This window comes from Coregonus clupeaformis, chromosome 31, assembly GCF_020615455.1.
Source record: "Coregonus clupeaformis isolate EN_2021a chromosome 31, ASM2061545v1, whole genome shotgun sequence".
NCBI lineage: Eukaryota > Metazoa > Chordata > Actinopteri > Salmoniformes > Salmonidae > Coregonus > Coregonus clupeaformis.
In genome coordinates this window covers 15,328,967-15,346,439 of record NC_059222.1, presented here as the reverse complement: position 1 = coordinate 15,346,439, position 17,473 = coordinate 15,328,967, and the positions used below count along the sequence as shown (strand labels likewise).

General features: G+C 45.3%; 1 protein-coding gene across 3 annotated transcripts in view; it reads left to right on the top strand.

The window, feature by feature from the left end:
* The window catches only part of pcnx2 (pecanex 2), a 41,081-nt gene extending 35,527 nt beyond the window's left edge, over positions 1 to 5,554 (top strand). For all 3 annotated transcript variants that reach the window (XM_041858980.2, XM_041858979.2, XM_041858981.2), the window contains exons 29-34: positions 564 to 708; positions 2,621 to 2,851; positions 3,157 to 3,431; positions 3,902 to 4,077; positions 4,538 to 4,971; positions 5,269 to 5,554. In XM_041858980.2, coding sequence (XP_041714914.1) covers positions 564 to 708; positions 2,621 to 2,851; positions 3,157 to 3,431; positions 3,902 to 4,077; positions 4,538 to 4,971; positions 5,269 to 5,439 — 1,432 coding nt within the window. In that variant the 3' untranslated portion in view covers positions 5,440 to 5,554. The remainder of the gene's footprint in view (positions 1 to 563; positions 709 to 2,620; positions 2,852 to 3,156; positions 3,432 to 3,901; positions 4,078 to 4,537; positions 4,972 to 5,268) is intronic.
* The last annotated feature ends 11,919 nt before the right edge of the window (positions 5,555 to 17,473 follow it).

Below are 17,473 nucleotides of genomic sequence, written 5' to 3'. Positions count from 1 at the left end.
ACACCCATGCAATCCCCAAGTCAAGAACAGACTATGGGAGGCGCACAGTACTACATAGAGCCATGACTATATGGAACTCTATTCCACATCAGGTAACTGATGCAATCAGTAGAATAAGATTTTAAAAACTGATACAAATACACCTTATGGAACAGCAGGTGAAGAGACACACACACACAGGAACAGACACGCATACGCACACACACGCTAGCACACGCCCTCTACACACACGTACATTGTAGTATTGTTGTATGGTGGTTTTATACATTTTGTATTGTAGATATGTAGTGGTGTAATAATGTTATATGATGTACTGTTTTATCTTTTGTTTTATGTGTGATGTAAGTGCCTTAATGTGTTTGGACCCCAGGAAGAGTAGATACAAATACAGTGTAGTATCACAGTACACTGTATACAAGTACACTGTAGTATCACAGTACACTGTATACAAGTACACTGTAGTATCACAGTGGTACGCAAGTCTCTATAAACTCTAACCCTCTGTTTGCTATAATGTGATAAAAACCTTGACAATGGTCCCTTTCTCTGTCTCTCAAACTCAGTTTGGAGTCGTTCTTGTATGGGTTCAACACTCTGTTCAAAGGAGACTTCCGTATCGCCACTAAAGATGAGTGGGTGTTTACGGATATGGATCTGCTGCAGAAAGTGGTGGCCCCAGGTGTGAGGATGAGTCTCAAGCTCCATCAGGTATTCACAATAGCCAATCTTGAAGACAATAACATTTGCTCTCTTGCTCCCTTATTGAAGTAGGATATGTAGGTGACTGTACATTTAACCTTGAACTCTTCCTGTGCATTCTCAGTGGACTGTACATGTATCTATTAACTATGGTATCTTGCTGTACAGTGCCTTCAGAAAGTATTCACACCCCTTGACTTTTTCCACATTTTGTTGTGTTACAGACTGAATTTAAAATGGATTAAATTGAGATTTTTTGGTCACTGGCCTACACACAATACCCCATAATGTCAACATGGAATTATGTTTTTAGAAATGTTTACAAATTAATTTAAAATGAAAAGCTGAAATGTCTTGAGTCAATAAGTATTCAACTCCTTTGTTATGGCAAGCCTAAATTAGTAAACAGGAGTAAACATTTGCTTAACAAGTCACATAATAAGTTGAATGGACTGTGTGCACTAATAGTGTTTAACAAGATTTTTGACTAACTACCTCATCTCTGATCTGTAAGGTCCCTCAGTTGAACAGTGAATTTCAAACACAGATTCAACCACAAAGACCAGGGAGGTTTTCCAATGCCTCGCAAAGAAGGGCACCTATTGGTAGATTTTTTTTTTTTTAAAAGCAGACATTGAATATCCCTTTGAGCATGGTGAAGTTATTAATTACACTTTGGATGGTGTATCAATACACCCAGTCACTACAAAGATACAGGCGTGCTTCCTAACTCAGTTGCCAGAGAGGAAGGAAACCGCTCAGGGATTTCATCATGAGGCCAATGGTGACTTTAAAACAGGTACAGAGTTTAATGGCTGCGATATGAGAACACTGAGGATGGATCAACAACATTGTAGTTACTCCACAATACTAACCCAAATGACAGAGTGAAAAGAAGGAAGCCTGTACAGAAAAAAAATATTCCAAAACATGCATCCTGTTTGTCCTGAAAACAAACTGTTATGTCTTTGGCAAATCCAATACAACACATTACTGAGTACCACTCTCCATGTTTTCAAGCATAGTGGTGGCTGCATCATGTTATGAGTATTCTTGTAATCATTAAGGACTGGGGAGTTTTTCAGGAAAAAAAAAACAGAATGGCGCTAAGCACCAAATCTACACTGGAGTTTCTTACCAAGACAGTAAATGTTCCTGAGTGGCCGAGTTACAGTTTTAACTTAAATCTACTTGAAAATCTAGGGCAAGACCTGAACTTGGTTGTCTAGCAATGATCAGCAACCAATATGACAAAGCTTGAAGAATTTTGAAAAGAATAATGGGCAAATGTTGCCCAATCCATGTGTGGAAAGCTCTTAGAGACTTATCCAGAAAGACTCGCAGCTGTAATTGCTGCCAAAGGTGATTCTAACATGTATTGGCTCAGGGGGTTGAATACTTATATATCTAATACATTTTTTTTCTTCATATTGTTTTTTACAAATGTTATAATTTCTCTTCCACTTTGACATTACAGAATATTTTGTGTAGATTGTTGACAAAAAATTCAATTAAATCCATTTTAATCCCACTTTGTAACACAACAAAATGTGGAAAAAGTCAAGGGGTGTGAATACTTTCTGAAGGCACTTTACAGTAGAGCTGCAAAGATTTATTTATTTAGGCCAGGATGCATTGTCGATAAGTGCACTGACTGCACTTTGCTTTTAAAGGTTATTTACCCTTGAGCTGACATCTGCAGTGTTTACTGTGAATGTGATTCCCGCAAATGTCAGAGAAATTTAAAAGGAGCAATTCACGGGTAAAAGCTGCGGATGTCGGCTCAAGCGCAAATTACAGTAGAAAAGTTTTCGACAATGCTTTATTGAATCCTGTCCTTAAAGTGGTTCAGTAAATCCCTGAAATAAAGCTTTTACTTACGGCGGTTCTACTTACTGCTCTGTTCCTTGGTTGTTCTCAGGACCACTTCACATGTCTGGAGGAGACCGAGGAGCCAGCCATCTTGTACGAGGCCATTAGTAACTACAAGACCAGTCTGGTGATCTGCCATGAAAGTGACCCAGCCTGGAGGAAGGCGGTTCTGTCCAGCCGGGACACTCTTCTTACACTGAGACACATGGTGGACGACGGCACGGACGAGTACAAGATCATCATGCTCTACAAACGCCACCTCAGCTTCAAGGTCATAAAGGTGGGTGTGGGATGAATGGTGTACAGTAGGGTGAAGTTGCCCCTAGACACTGATCTAGGGTCAGTTTTGCATTTTCCCCATCAATGGTTAAAAAACTGAAGTAAGCAATATGGCAGTTTTTCTGGCACTGACTTCAGTTCCTTCAGAAAGTATTCACACCCCTTGACTTTTTCCACATGTTATTGTGTTACAAAGTGGGATTAAATGGATTTAATTGTAATTTTTTGTCAAAGTGGAAGTACAAATGTGTGTTGTGTATTCAGATGTCAGTAATACTACCCTCTTCATCCTCTCCTCTCTTCTAGATAAATAAGGAGTGTGTAAGGGGCCTGTGGGCCGGCCAGCAGCAGGAGCTGGTGTTCTTGCGCAACCGCAACCCGGAGCGCGGCAGCATCCAGAACTCCAAGCAGGCCCTGCGAAACATGATCAACTCGTCGTGCGACCAGCCGCTGGGCTACCCCATGTACGTGTCCCCCCTCACCACCTCCTACATGGGCACCCACAAGCAGCTGAGGAGCATCTGGGGCGGCCCTCTCAGCCTGGACAGCATCAGGACCTGGCTCTTCTCCAAGTGGCTGCGGTGAGTGCTGGCTGCCAAGGGGAAACAGAAGGGTCTCCTTTATCAGCCAGTCTGCTAATGCTCTGCTCCCCTATGGATGGAATCCAATCAGGGCCTTTTCTGCTGTGACAGCACCACTCTTCCCAAACCCTATAGGGCTAAAGTGCTGCTACGTGTTTGGCTGCATCCAGAGCGATTGAAATAACTAACTGACCATTAGCATCTTCTGTTAGTCTAATGGAACTTTTATGTTTAGTGTGTGTATTGGGTGGAGGTACGGCTGCACTGTGTAAGCCTTTTATAGGTCCATGCTTTCGATTGAGATTAGATGTAGATTTTTAAATCCATATTCATTGCCCTTGAGTTAAATGTTTTTACAAAATGTTAATAGCGCTGTCGAAGGGCATAGAAAGGTAACATAGGCCTGTGTGTGTGTGTGTGTGTGTGTGTGTGTGTGTGTGTGTGTGTGTGTGTGTGTGTGTGTGTTGCAGGGTGCGGAAGGATAACCTGACCAGTTGTAACAGTGGGGTGAACATGGAGGATGTGGACTGTGCAGGGGGCTCCTCTTCTCTGAGCCAGAACCCAAACTCCATCACCTCCCAGAGCCTGAGTCTTTACCAGGCCAGGCCCAACAGGACCTCTCACGCCAATAGGCAGCACGCTGCAGGTTTGGTTCACCAGCTTTTCTCTACTGGAGATGCACACATATGCTCTCAACAAATGCAATACATAATATGTTTAAAGGGATGGTTCACCCAAGTTACTAATTTACATATTGGTTTCCTTACCATGAAAGCATTACACATCTAAGTAGAGTACATTGATGTGTCTTGCACAGCTATGTTCAGGGTTCTGCCATGTTAGGTTCTGCCAGCTATGTTCATGGTTCTGCCATGTTAGGTTCTGACAGCTATGTTCATGGTTCTGCCATGTTAGGTTCTGCCAGCTATGTTCATGGTTCTGCCATGTTAGGTTCTGCCAGCTATGTTCATGGTTCTGCCATGTTGGGTTCTGCCAGCTATGTTCATGGTTCTGCCATGTTAGGTTCTGCCAGCTATGTTCAGGGTTCTGTCATGTTAGGTTCTGACACTGACTGTGTCTTCTTGCCTTCATGTGCATCCATCCAGCCAGGAGAGAGTACCGGAGCCGCTCAGTGCAGCCCCAGAGCCAGCGGCCTCCAGTCACCAGCCAGTCAGGGCCCATCCTGGACAGCCAGCAGGTGTCAGCTTCGGCCAACGGCCTGGTACAGCGCCTCTCCAACAGCCAGCTGTCCTTCAACACCTCCATCGCCTCCATCTTCTCCCAGGTGCCGCGGCTCTCCACGGCCGGGGGCCAGCTGAGCTCCCAGCTCCAGGCTGCAGCCCACCACCGCTCAAGCCAGGTGTCCTCCTCCAGCTCCACCCTCAGCCTGCTGTTCGGCAAGAGGAGCTTCTCCAGCGGTCTGGTCATTTCCGGCCTGTCGGCGGCCGAGGGGGGCAACACCACGGACACGCAGTCGTCCAGCAGCGTCAACATCGCCATGGGTGGACCCTCCTGCCGGTCCACTAGCCGAGCCACACAGGTAGAAGTCAGAGCTCCAGCCCGATAACATATTTAGTAGCATTTATTAAGCTTAATTCATGAGACTAAATTAACGTTTAACTATGTTGTGGTTAACTATGTTAGCGTTTAATGTCAACAGTTGATTGAGGACACTTATCAGACATGGGTCAGAACCTTTAAATAAGTCAAATTCAAATTAGACAACATTTGCTTTTTAACTGGTACAATGCATCAGATTTCAGATTGTATTAAATCAATTTAATAAAATAATTAATAATTCATTAATACTTTTCTATCTGTTCTATGTTTCTCCCAGTGGACATCAGAGCCCTACGAGAGTATAGACGCAACCTACTCCAACACTCCCAATGGCGCGAAAGACAACAAGCCTTCAAGTGACAAATGCTGCACACAGGGCGCGGATAAGAGCCAGGAGGACACAACGACTTCTGAAACCCAGGAACTTCCAGAGCAAAAGACTATCTGAGACCACCAACACCTGCCTCACTCCGCAGCATGTTCAGCCCCAGGGTTCTGAATGTAAACAACAATGTCTGTTGCTCGAGTGACAAAATAAACGGATACTTTTTTGTAAAAAAGAACACTCCTGCACCGTTCATTATCCTACGCCGGGAGGGTTGTCCAAGGGTTGTGAATTATGTGGTGTGTTAATAGTGTACTAAACTCATAAACACTTAACAAAATAAACACATTCAAAGGTTCAGTCGTGTTCAGAGTGTCGCTGGATCACTAGATTCATTTCATACTGTGGAGTAAATGTGGACAATAATCACAGATAAATTTAAGGATATATCTGGTGCATGAGATATGGACACCTTCCATGGACTGATGTTCATTTTTCACAATGTGCTCTGTACTAATAAAAAACCTAACAAATAGGTGCTTGAAACAAAAGTTTTGAGCGTGAATAAATTGGAAAATATTTGGTCATTTTCTAAAGGTTGTCTCAGGAGTGGAGACAGGAGAATGCAGACATTGGTTGGTGAGGTGCTGGCTGGGAAAGTAGAACACTTAAGCCTTTTCTCAATTGTGCAAAAGTAAGTCCTCTTCTCGACTCCTCCGTCTTCCTCTCCTCCGTGTCCCGGAAACTGATAATTGGTCGCCATATGTAGGAGAGTGTCAATTCGTTAATAGGTGAACGGAGGAGTTTGCTCCTCTCCTCGATTGCCGCCTCTGCGGAGGATTCTCGGGTGTATCCTACCGCAGTTGTTTTCTTGGAGGAGAAAAGCATGCATATGTTTAAAAACAACACTACTTATCCTTTATGTATAGATAGTCTAGCACAACTCCATACATTTCTTTTTACCACATTAAAGGTCCAATGCAACTGTTTTTATTTCAATATCAAACCATTTCTAGGTAACAATTAAGTACCTCACTGTGATTATTTCCAATTAAAATGGTCAAAAAGAAACAAAAATAGCTTCTTAGCAAAGAGCAATTTCTCAAGCAAGAATTTTGCTAGGACTGTCTGTGAGTGGTCTGAGTGGAGAGAGGCAAACTGAAAACGAGCTGTTATTGGCAGAGAGGTATGGAACTCTCTTTCTTATTGGTCTATTAACTAATTCACTAAAAGCCCAGCAGCGTTACAGTTCTTGACACAAACCGGTGCGCCTGGCACCTACTACCATACCCCGTTCATAGGCACTTACAGTTGAAGTCGGAAGTTTACATACACCTTAGCCAAATACATTTAAACTCAGTTTTTCACAATTCCTGACATTTAATCCTAGTAACAATTCCCTGTCTTAGGTCAGTTAGGATCACCACTTTATTTTAAGAATGTGAAATGTCAGAATAATAGTAGAGAGAATTATTTATTTCAGCTTTTATTTCTTTCATCACATTCCCAGTGGGTCAGAAGTTTACATACACTCAATTAGTATTTGGTAGCATTGCCTTTACATTTTTTAACTTGGGTCAAACGTTTCGGGTAGCCTTCCACAAGCTTCCCACAATAAGTTGGGTGAATTTTGGCCCATTCCTCCTGACAGAGCAGGTGTAACTGAGTCAGGTTTGTAGGCCTCCTTGCTCGCACATGCTTTTTCAGTTCTGCCCACAAATGTTCTATAGGATTGAGGTCAGGGCTTTGTGATGGCCACTCCAATACCTTGACTTTGTTGTCCTTAAGCCATTTTGCCACAACTTTGGAAGTATGCTTGTCGTCATTGTCCATTTGGAAGACCCATTTGCGACCATGCTTTAACTTCCTGACTGATGTCTTGAGATGTTGATTCAATATATCCACATCATTTTCCTTCCTCATGATGCCATCTATTTTGTGAAGTGCACCAGTCCCTCCTGCAGCAAAGCACCCCCACGGCATGATGCTGCCACCTCCGTGCTTCACGGTTGGGATGGTGTTCTTCGGTTGCAAGCATCCCCCTTTTTCCTCCAAACATAACAATGGTCATTAAGGCCAAACAGTTCTATTTTTGTTTCATCAGACCAGAGGACATTTCTCCAAAAAGTATGATCGTTGTCCCCATGTGCAGTTGCAAACCGTAGTCTGGCTTTTTTATGGCGGTTTTGGAGCAGTGGCTTCTTCCTTGCTGAGTGGCCTTTCAGGTTATGTCGATATAGGACTTGTTTTACTGTGGATATAGATACTTTTGTACCCGTTTCCTCCAGCATCTTCACAAGGTCCTTTGCTGTTGTTCTGGGATTTATTTGCACTTTTCGCACCAAAGTACGTTCATCTCTAGGAGACAGAACGAGTCTCCTTCCATAGCTTTCACCTGGATTCACCTGGTCAGTCTATGTCATGAAAGAGCAGGTGTTCATAATGTTTTATACACTCAGTGCCTTCGGAAAGTATTCCGACCCATTTACTTTTTCCACATTTTGTTACGTTACACCCATATTCTAAAATTGATTAAATTGTTTTGCATAAATACCCCATAATGACGAAGCAACAACTCGTTTATAGAAATGTTAGCACATTTATTAAAAAAAATATTTAAAATAATCACATTTACATAAGTATTCAGACCCTTTACTCAATACTTTGTTGACGCACCTTTGGCAGCGATTACAGCCTCAAGTCTTCTTGGGTATGACGCTACAAGCTTGGCAGACCTTTATTTGGGGAGTTTCTCCCATTCTTCTCTGTAGATCCTCTCAAGCTCTGTCAGGTTGGATGGGGAGCGTCGCTGCACAGCTATTTTCAGGTCTCTCCAGAGATGTTTGATCGGGTTCAAGTCCGGGCTCTGGCTGGGCCACTCAAGGACATTCAGACTTGTCCCGAAGCCACTCCTGTGTTGTCTTGGCTGAGTGCTTAGGGTCGTTGTCCTGTTGGAAGGTGAACCTTCGCCCCTGTCTGAGATCCTGAGCAGGTTTTCATCAAGGATATCTCTGTACTTTGCTCCGTTCATCTTTGCCTTGATCCTGACAAGTCTCCCAGTCCCTGCTGCTGAAAAACATCCCCACAGCATGATGCTGCCACCACCATGCTTCACCGTAGGGATGGTGCCAGGTTTCCTCCAGACGTGACGCTGCACACTTAAGCAGACCAGGATCCAATTGGTCGGCCCCTGTGGATTGCTTGTTGTCTATTGTTAGCAAAGCATCCAGGTGTCACAAATTCAGCTGAGGCTGCCCCTCCTCCTTGCTCGGGCAGGTTTCGGCGTTCGTCGTCACCGGCTTACTAGCCACTACCGCTCCATTAATCATCACTCCATTTGTCTTGTCTTATCTTGTCTTGTCAATCACACACACCTGGTACTCATTCCCGCATTAGTCTGTGTATAAGTGTTCCCTCTGCCCCCTTGTCCTTTGTGAGTGATTGTTCATTGTGAGAGTAGGTAGCTCGGTTGAGCTACTCTTTCCTTGTATGTAGCCAAGGTGGATTTTTCCCTTGTGCTAGTTTCGTTTTGACGCTTGCTGCGCTTTATTCATGTACACTGAATAAACTCTGGATTTCTGTGTTATACCTCCTGCGCCTGACTCAGTCATTCACACCTCATCACAGAATCACTCACCTCTATGGAGTCAGCAGGAGAGGAGCGCATGCCTGGAATAGTGGCAAGGGTCCAGGAACATTCCACTATGCTGGCCAGCTTGATGGAAGCGATGGATCGGGTTCTTCAGGTCGTCCAACGCCTGGAGAGAAGAGGAACCGATCAGTCGAGACCAGCTGGCCAACCGGATCCAGCCACCTACATCACAGCACCCGGAGGGATCCAGATATCTCGACCACGGGTGTTCGATGGGACGCCGGCTCTATGTCAGAGATTCCTTCTCCAACTGGAGCTGTACTGCTCCAGTGTCCGGCCGGCGCCATCAGATCGAGAGCAGGTGTCCTTCCTCATTTCCTGCCTCTCGGGGAAAGCCCTGGAGTGGGCCAACGCGGTTTGGAGAGAAGGAGGAGCCGTGTTGGAGGAATACAGGTTCGCCCGCCTATTTCGGGCGGTTTTCGATCACCCGCCCGAGGGTCGAGAGGCGGGTGAGCAGCTGGTCCACTTGAGGCAGGGGACGAGGACAGTACAGGAGTTTGCGCTGGAGTTCCGGATTCTGGCAGCAGGATCCGGGTGGAACGAGCGGGCCCTGATCAACCAGTTCCACAGGTGTGGAAATGGAGGGCGACCGCATTGCAGCCGTGCGTAATTGGCCGACTCCAACCACGGTAAAGGAGGTGCAGCGCTTCCTTGGCTTCGCCAACTATTATCAGAGGTTTATCCGGGGCTTTGGCAAGGTCGCAGCTCCCATTACATCTCTGTTGAAGGGTGGGCAGTCCCGGCTCCGCTGGTGTGCTGAGGCTGACAGGGCCTTCAGTAACCGGAGGGAACTGTTCACCTCGGCCCCGGTACTGGCCCACCCCGATCCATCACTACCGTTCGGAGTGGAGGTGGATGCGTCCGAGGTTGGGATGGGAGCAGTCCTGTCTCAACGCTCGGGCACGCCACCCAAGCTCCGCCCCTGTGCGTTCTTCTCAAAGAAGCTCAGCCCGGCAGAGAAGAATTACGGCGTTGGTGATCGGGAGCTGTTGGCTGTTGTCCGAGCTCTGACTGTGTGGAGACATTTGCTCGAGGGGGCGAAACACCCATTCCTCGTCTGGACGGACCACTGTAACCTGGAGTACATCCGGGCAGCGAGGAGGCTGACCACTAGCCTATTCTTCACCCGGTTTGATTTCACAATGTCATACATTCCGGGTACGAAGAACGTGAAGGCAGATGCACTGTCCTGGCTGTATGATACAGAGGAGAGGCCCAGAGACAATACCCCCATACTGCCAGACTCATGCATTGTGGCGCGGGAGTATGGGCGATGGACGTGGATATAGCGCAGGCATTACGCACAGATCCATCTCCACCGCAGTGTCCAGCTGGGCTGCAGTACGTGCCTGCGCTTATCAGTGATCGTCTGATCTACTGGGCACACACGTCACCCTCCTCTGGTCACCCAGGTATCGGTCGTACAGTGCGCTGCCTGACGAAAAGTACTGGTGGCCTACCTTGGCTAAGGACGTGAGGGTGTATGTTTCCTTCTGCTCAGTGTGCGCCCAGAGTAAGGCACCTAGGCACCTCCCAGCGGGTAAGTTAAAACCTTTACCAGTTCCACAACGACCATGGTCTCATTTGAGTGTTGATTTTTTAACTGATCTGCCTCTCTCTCAAGGGAACACCACCATCCTGGTCGTTGTGGACCGCTTTTCGAAGGCCTGCCGCCTCCTTCCTCTGCCCGGTCTCCCCACGGCTCTGCAAACTGCGGAGGCCCTGTTTACACACGTCTTCCGGCACTACGGGGTACCAGAGGATATAGTGTCTGACCGAGGTCCCCAGTTCACGTCAAAAGTCTGGAAGGCGTTCATGGAATGTCTGGGAGTCTCGGTCAGCCTGACCTCTGGGTTCCACCCTGACAGTAATGAGCAGGTGGAATGGGTAAATCAGGATGTGGGTAGGTTCCTGAGGTCCTATTGCCAGGACCGGCCCGGGGGAGTGGTCGGTGTTCCTTTTTTTTTCTTCTTTTTTTGGGGGGGGGGTAGATCAGCTTAATATTATTCTGCCATATTCTGCCATGGGCAGAATATTCCCAGAACTCTCTCCGCCACTCCTCTACAAACCTAACCCCATTTCAGTGTGTTTTAGGTTATCAACCGGTTCTGGCACCGTGGCACCAGAGCCAGACCGAAGCTCCTGCAGTGGATGACTGGTTTCGGCGCGTGGAGGAGACGTGGAACGCTGCCCATGTTCACCTCCAACGTGCCATGCGTCGTCAGAAGGCCAACGCTGACCGTCACCACAGTGAGGCCCCCGTCTTTGTACCAGGGGATCGGGTCTGGCTCTCGACCCGGAATCTGCCCCTCTGCCTGCCCTGCCGGAAGCTGAGCCCGCGGTTTGTAGGGCCGTTCAAAGTCCTGAGGAGAATCAACAAGGTCACATATAGGTTTTACTCCCCTCTGATTAGCGTATTAACCCCTCGTTTCATGTGTCTCTCCTCAGGCCGGTGGTGGCTGGTCCGCTCCAGGAGTCTGAGGTGCGGGAGGTCCCTCCACCTCCTTTGGACATTGAGGGGGCGCCGGCGTACTCTGTCCGTTCCATACTGGATTCGAGGTGCCGGGTGGGGGGCCTTCAGTACCTCATGGAGTGGGAAGGGTACGGTCCGGAGGAACGGTGCTGGGTCCCGGTGAGGGATATCCTTGATCCCTCTCTGTTGAGGGACTTCCATCGTCGCCATCCGACTCACCCTGCTCCGCGTCCTCCTGGCCGTCCCCGAGGCCGGTGTCGGCGCGCTGCTGGAGCTGCACGTCAAGGGGGGGTACTGTCATGAATTCAGCCAAGGCTGCCCCTCCTCCTTGCTCGGGCAGGTTTCGAAGTTCGTCGTCACTGGCTTACTAGCCACTACCGCTCCATTTATCATCACTCCATTTGTCTTGTCTTGTCTTGTCATGTCTTGTCAATCACACACACCTGGTACTCATTCCCGCATTAGTCTGTGTATAAGTGTCTGCCCCCTTGTCCTTTGTGAGTGATTGTTCATTGTGAGAGTGAGTAGCTTGGTTGAGCTACTCTTTCCTTGTATGTAGCCAAGGTGGATTGTTCCCTTGTGCTAGTTTCGTTTTGACGCTTGCTGCGCTTTATTCATGTACACTGAATAAACTCTGGATTTCTGTGTTTTACCTCCTCCGTCATTCACACCTCATCACACCAGGACATATTTTTCTGTACATTTCTCTGATCATTCAGCAACTTCCCCTAACAGCATCAAGTCCAATATCATTGTGAATAGGCTTAGAAGTTATTTCAAAGAGATAGCCCGCTGAAACAAAATGGTGATTAAATGGATCAATGATCGCATTTTTTCCCGTAATGAGGCCAGTGTCTGAATTAATTTGCTGTGGCAGAGAGGAGGAAGTAGAACCCTTCAGGGATTTTACAGTTTTCCAGAATTTAGCCGGGTTCCCATTACAATCCGAAAGAGCGGTTACATAATAATCGGATTTAGCCTTTTCTGATTTGTCTTACACAATGATTCCTCAGTTGCTTAAAAGCTTGCCAGTCCGGGCCTAAGCCTGCAATCCTGGCCTTGACCAAGCATCATCTCTTTTATGAATGACTTCTGATCATTCCGGACCTTTAATCATCTACCTCTGCAGGTAATCTAATTATCATGATTCACAGGTACTGGCATGCAACTCCACAGCTGTTCTTGTTCTCATTCCTATAGGTTCATTGCTCTTATACAACAGGCTTATAGACAAAGGTATCCCTGGTGTAAAAGTAAGCAAATGACATGTTGTTTTTATGCAATAGCCTTGTGTGTGTACTGCGTACTGACAAATAAACAATCGAATGCAGGGTTTTTCCGCTTTCAATTTTTTGCAGGGCAGCTATTGAGACAGAACTTAACTCGAGCACAACTCAAGTTGTTTTGTTTATCACGACAATATGACTTAAATTCATTCAATTTATGTTTAATCAAGGAACATTTGCTTGAAAATCCCCTAAGAGTTAAAAGAAAAAAAGTGTGCTTAACAATTTTCATTGCACAGAGGGAGATTTATGCGATTTAACAAACGTATCATAGTCTTACTCTGTAATTACAGAAAATGAACAAGCATTTACACAAATGTGGGTTCTGCTGTTTTGTTTAACTATATATTCTGTATAATGAAAGCTGCTACTAAATCAGCTTGTTGTAAGTAAACCAAGTGATCTACCCAATTGCATAGAATATGAAAGTGCCTTTGATATTTGCCAAACAAAGTGACTGAGATCCTCAATTCGTCAGCTTGCGTTATCATCTAAGCTCTGACCTGCTTGTTATGGCATCCAACAATGTTATTGCTCTCTCTCTAACCTCGCTCATTTGCTCCCCTATTCTCCTAACATCTGTCAGCTGGCTCTTCACATTGGCATCCCACATCTCATGATGCTTCTGAACTGTTTATTCATGAGCCATCCTTAGCCATGTTTCTCCATTCTAAACGACAGCCAAATTTGGCCCTGTATGAGAGAGAGAGAGATTTAACCTGCATGTTTAACATTCAGAGCTCTGTGAGAAGGTGTGATAGTCGTGGCAGCGTGCAATTAAGTTGTCTCAGTGATGTTAAAAAGGCGACTCAAAGTATTAGTGCAGACAAAATATTAGAGTTGAATGAGATAAGTTCACAGAAATGTGATACGATAAAGTATGATTTAGGATTGTTTTTTGAGTCACGGTGGAGCACGTGTCATGTCTGACTAGATTTCCCTGTCTATTCCCTATATTGTGCACTACTTTTGACCAGAGCCCTGGGCCCGTATACAAAAATCTCTCAGAGTAGGAGTGCTGATCAAGGATCAGCTTTGTGTTGTAGATCATAATGAATAAGATTATATGGACAGGTTGGGACCTGATCAGCACTCCTACTCTGAGACACTTTGTGGATACAGGCCCTGGTCAAAAGTAGGGAATTGGGTGCCATTTGGGATGCAACCCTATGTAGCAATATGTAGGGAATAGGGTGCCATTTGGGACGCAACTCAGGAGGGTTAAGCAGTGTTTTCAGACGCTCGCTTCTCGGCTCGGGAAATTGATGTATTTTCTCTCAATGCTTTAACATCCTTTAACCATTTTTTTAAAGGGAGCATGATTATCCACAATAGTATTGAAGACATCTGCAAAAAGGCTCGAAGCTAAATCAGGTTCAGGGATAGCTGAAATACAATCAAGGTCACTAAAATAAAGATCATGTAAAAAAAAAAGCCTGTTCACTTAAGTTTTTTAAGTTCCTCTTTGTGATGACACAAGGCTTCGATTTTTGTATTCTTACATCTCTACCACAAACAACTGGGCAATGGTCACTAATGTCTTGGGTGAAGACACCAGAATAAACATATTCTCTGGAGTATTTCTTAAAATAAGATAAATCAGAGTTGACTTTGAAGGATCTTTAGGGTTGGGCAGTGTAGGCTTAGTCACTAGCTGGGTTAGGTTTAGATCATTACACATGTCTTTTAAATTGTCTGAAGCCTGCATTTCCCAATCATAATTTAGGTCACCCAGGATAATAACTTCTGATGTAGTAAAAGAAGACAACAAACTAGTTAATTCCTCGAGTGCACAAAGGTTAGCTGAGGGAGGACGGTAGACCCCTATAACAGTTCAAATTAATGGGTACAAGATTACAACTGACTACACCCCTGGCAGTATAGACAACAGTACAATGATAACGCTTAGAAAGGATGGGTGGAATTACCTGAGCTGGGCTTGGTCTGTCTCCGAGTCAATATCTTAACGCGGCCTTGAAATGTGAAGAGAGGGTCCAAGCTCCTAGATGGTTTGGGTGGAATCCATCATCTTCTGTTTTGCAAAAAGTGTCCCAGCAACGGCACGGGACTAGAGATAATCGGCTGCTTTTCAGAGCCTTTCAGGGTGTTGACCAGCTTAATAAAAACCTGTTTCATTAGCTCTGATTCACCCTTTTGATATCATTTGATCCCAAATGCACTACGGCAGCTGCAGCTGATGTAGGACAGACATAAGAAATCCTGTGATATCCTTCACCGTAGCCCCCGGGTAGCACAGGGTTTTTTGCTCCAGGAACCGAGATGTGCCTCACCATGGAGCTACCAATAATGATGGCTGGAGGAAGGTGAGTGGCTGTGGACGGGAGATGGGGGACCAATCTGGCTTTAGGAAATCCCATTCCACCGACACTTGCCTAATATATCTAACTGACCACATCAGGAAGGAAGTGGACGGAGGGACATTTTGTGGTATAGTTATGTTAGATCTCCAAGGCGTTTGATACAGTGGATCATGATATTCTGTTAATCAAACTAAGAGCCATGGGCTTTAACAACTTAGCAAATGGGTTAGCTCTTATCTGCAAGGAAGAAAACAGATGGTGGATGTAGACGGGACCCTCTCTAAACCCAAAATCCTGAACTGTGGGGTACCCCAAGGGAGTGTGCTGGGTCCACTTTTCTTTCTATTGTATATAAATGATCTGAAATCTGCCTGTACATGTGACCTTTTCCACTATGCAAATTATTCTGCACTGTTGGTTTCCCACAAAGACAAAAATGTGATTGAGAAAGCCCTCAGTGCTGAACTTCTGAATGTCAGTAAATGGCTATATGACAATAAACTGTCACTTCACCTTGGAAAAACAGAGTCCATGTTGTTTGGGTCCAAAGTGAAACTGAGGAAATCCCCTGATTTTAAGGTGGTAGTAGGTGACATAGTAGTCACAGCAAAATACTGTTAATTATCTTGGATGTGTGCTAGATAACCATCTGACAGGGGAGAGCATGGCACAAAATGTTATCTCCAAAGTGAACCATAAAATTAGGTGTCTGGCAAGAACCTCCAAATATCTGGATAAGAATGCAATGGGGGCATTGGCAGGGGCTCTTGTTCAGTGCCACTTTGACTATGCATGCTCTTCCTGGTACAATAGTGCCCCCAAGTTAAAAACAAATAAATTGCAGACATCTCAGAACAAATTAGTCAGGATTATTCTTAAACTTCCAGCACTTACGCATCTTGACCATTCCCACTTTGAAAGCCTTAGATGGCTCAAAGTGGAGGAGAGAGTATCTCAGATTAAATTGTGTTTTGTACATAAGATTGTCCACAGTATGGTTCCCAGGTACCTATGTAACTACTTTAACTTGGTACAGGATAACCATAACTATTGCACTAGAAGGAGAGAATAAGCTGACAGTTTCCAAATTGGAAATAAGGTCGGTAAATATTATCCTGGAACTGTGCAAAATAGGTGCAGCTACATGGGATGAAATGTTCACCGTATTCTCTGAAGGTGGTAGCCGCCAATCTGGAAAAAGTCAGTTTCCTCGTATGGCGGAAAGTGGTAGACGCAATTCAGGAGAAAAAAAATCCACACAGATAAAATAGGTTGGCAAGGAATCAGCTAAAGTCAATCAATCCACACAGTGTAATAGTTAGTTAGATTGAATCACACAGTTTGTAGGATCAGCACAGTTATAGGCAGCAAGCCAGAACCCAACCACAGACTAGTAATCAGCTAGCACTAGGACCCACAATAAACACAACCAAGGCACAAAACTTGCCAGCATAACAACAGCAAGAAGAGAGTGGTGACGTACTCAATGTGATTAAATGCTGGGGCCTATCAAAACAGCAATGCAACGGAGGCCATTTTACCAGTATGATAGCCAGGAGAGAAGCACATTGGAGGGGATGTATTTTGTATTTATTGTGGATGCCCATTAGCTGCTGCCTTGGCAGCAGCTACTCTTCCTGGGGTCCAGCAAAATTAAGGCAGTTATACAATTTGAAAAACATTACAATACATTGACAACAGATTTCACAACACATTAAGTGTGTGCCCTCAGGCCCCTACTCTACTACCACATATCTACAACACAAAATCCATGTGTACGTGTGTGTATAGTGCGTATGTTATCGTGTGTTTGTATGCATGTGTCTGTGCCTATGTTTATGTTGCTTCACAGTCCCATCTGTTCCATAAGGTGTATTTTTATGTTTTTTAATTCTAATTTTACTGCTTGCATGAGTTACTTGATGTGGAATAGAGTTCCATGTAGTCATGGCTCTATGTAGTACTGTGCGCCTCCCATAGTCTGTTCTGGACTTCGGGACTGTGAAGAGACCTCTGGTGGCATGTCTTGTGGGGTATGCATGGGTGTCTGAGCTATGTGCCAGTAGTTCAAACAGACAGCTCGGTGCATTCAACATGTCAATACCTCTCACAAATACAAGTAGTGATGAAGTCAATGCATATTATTAATGTTGGCTCTCTGTGTACATCTAAGGACCAGCTGTGCTGCCCTGTTCTGAGCCAATTGCAATTTTCCTAAGTCCGTCTTTGTGGCACCTGACCACATGACTGAACAGTAGTCCAGGTGCGACAAAACTAGGGCCTGCAGGACCTGGCTTGTTGATAGTGCTGTTAAGAAGGCAGAACAGCGCTTTACTATGGACAGACTTCTCCCCATCTTAGCCACTGTTGTATCAACATGTTTTGATCATGACAGTTTGCAATCCAGGGTTACTCCAAGCAGTGT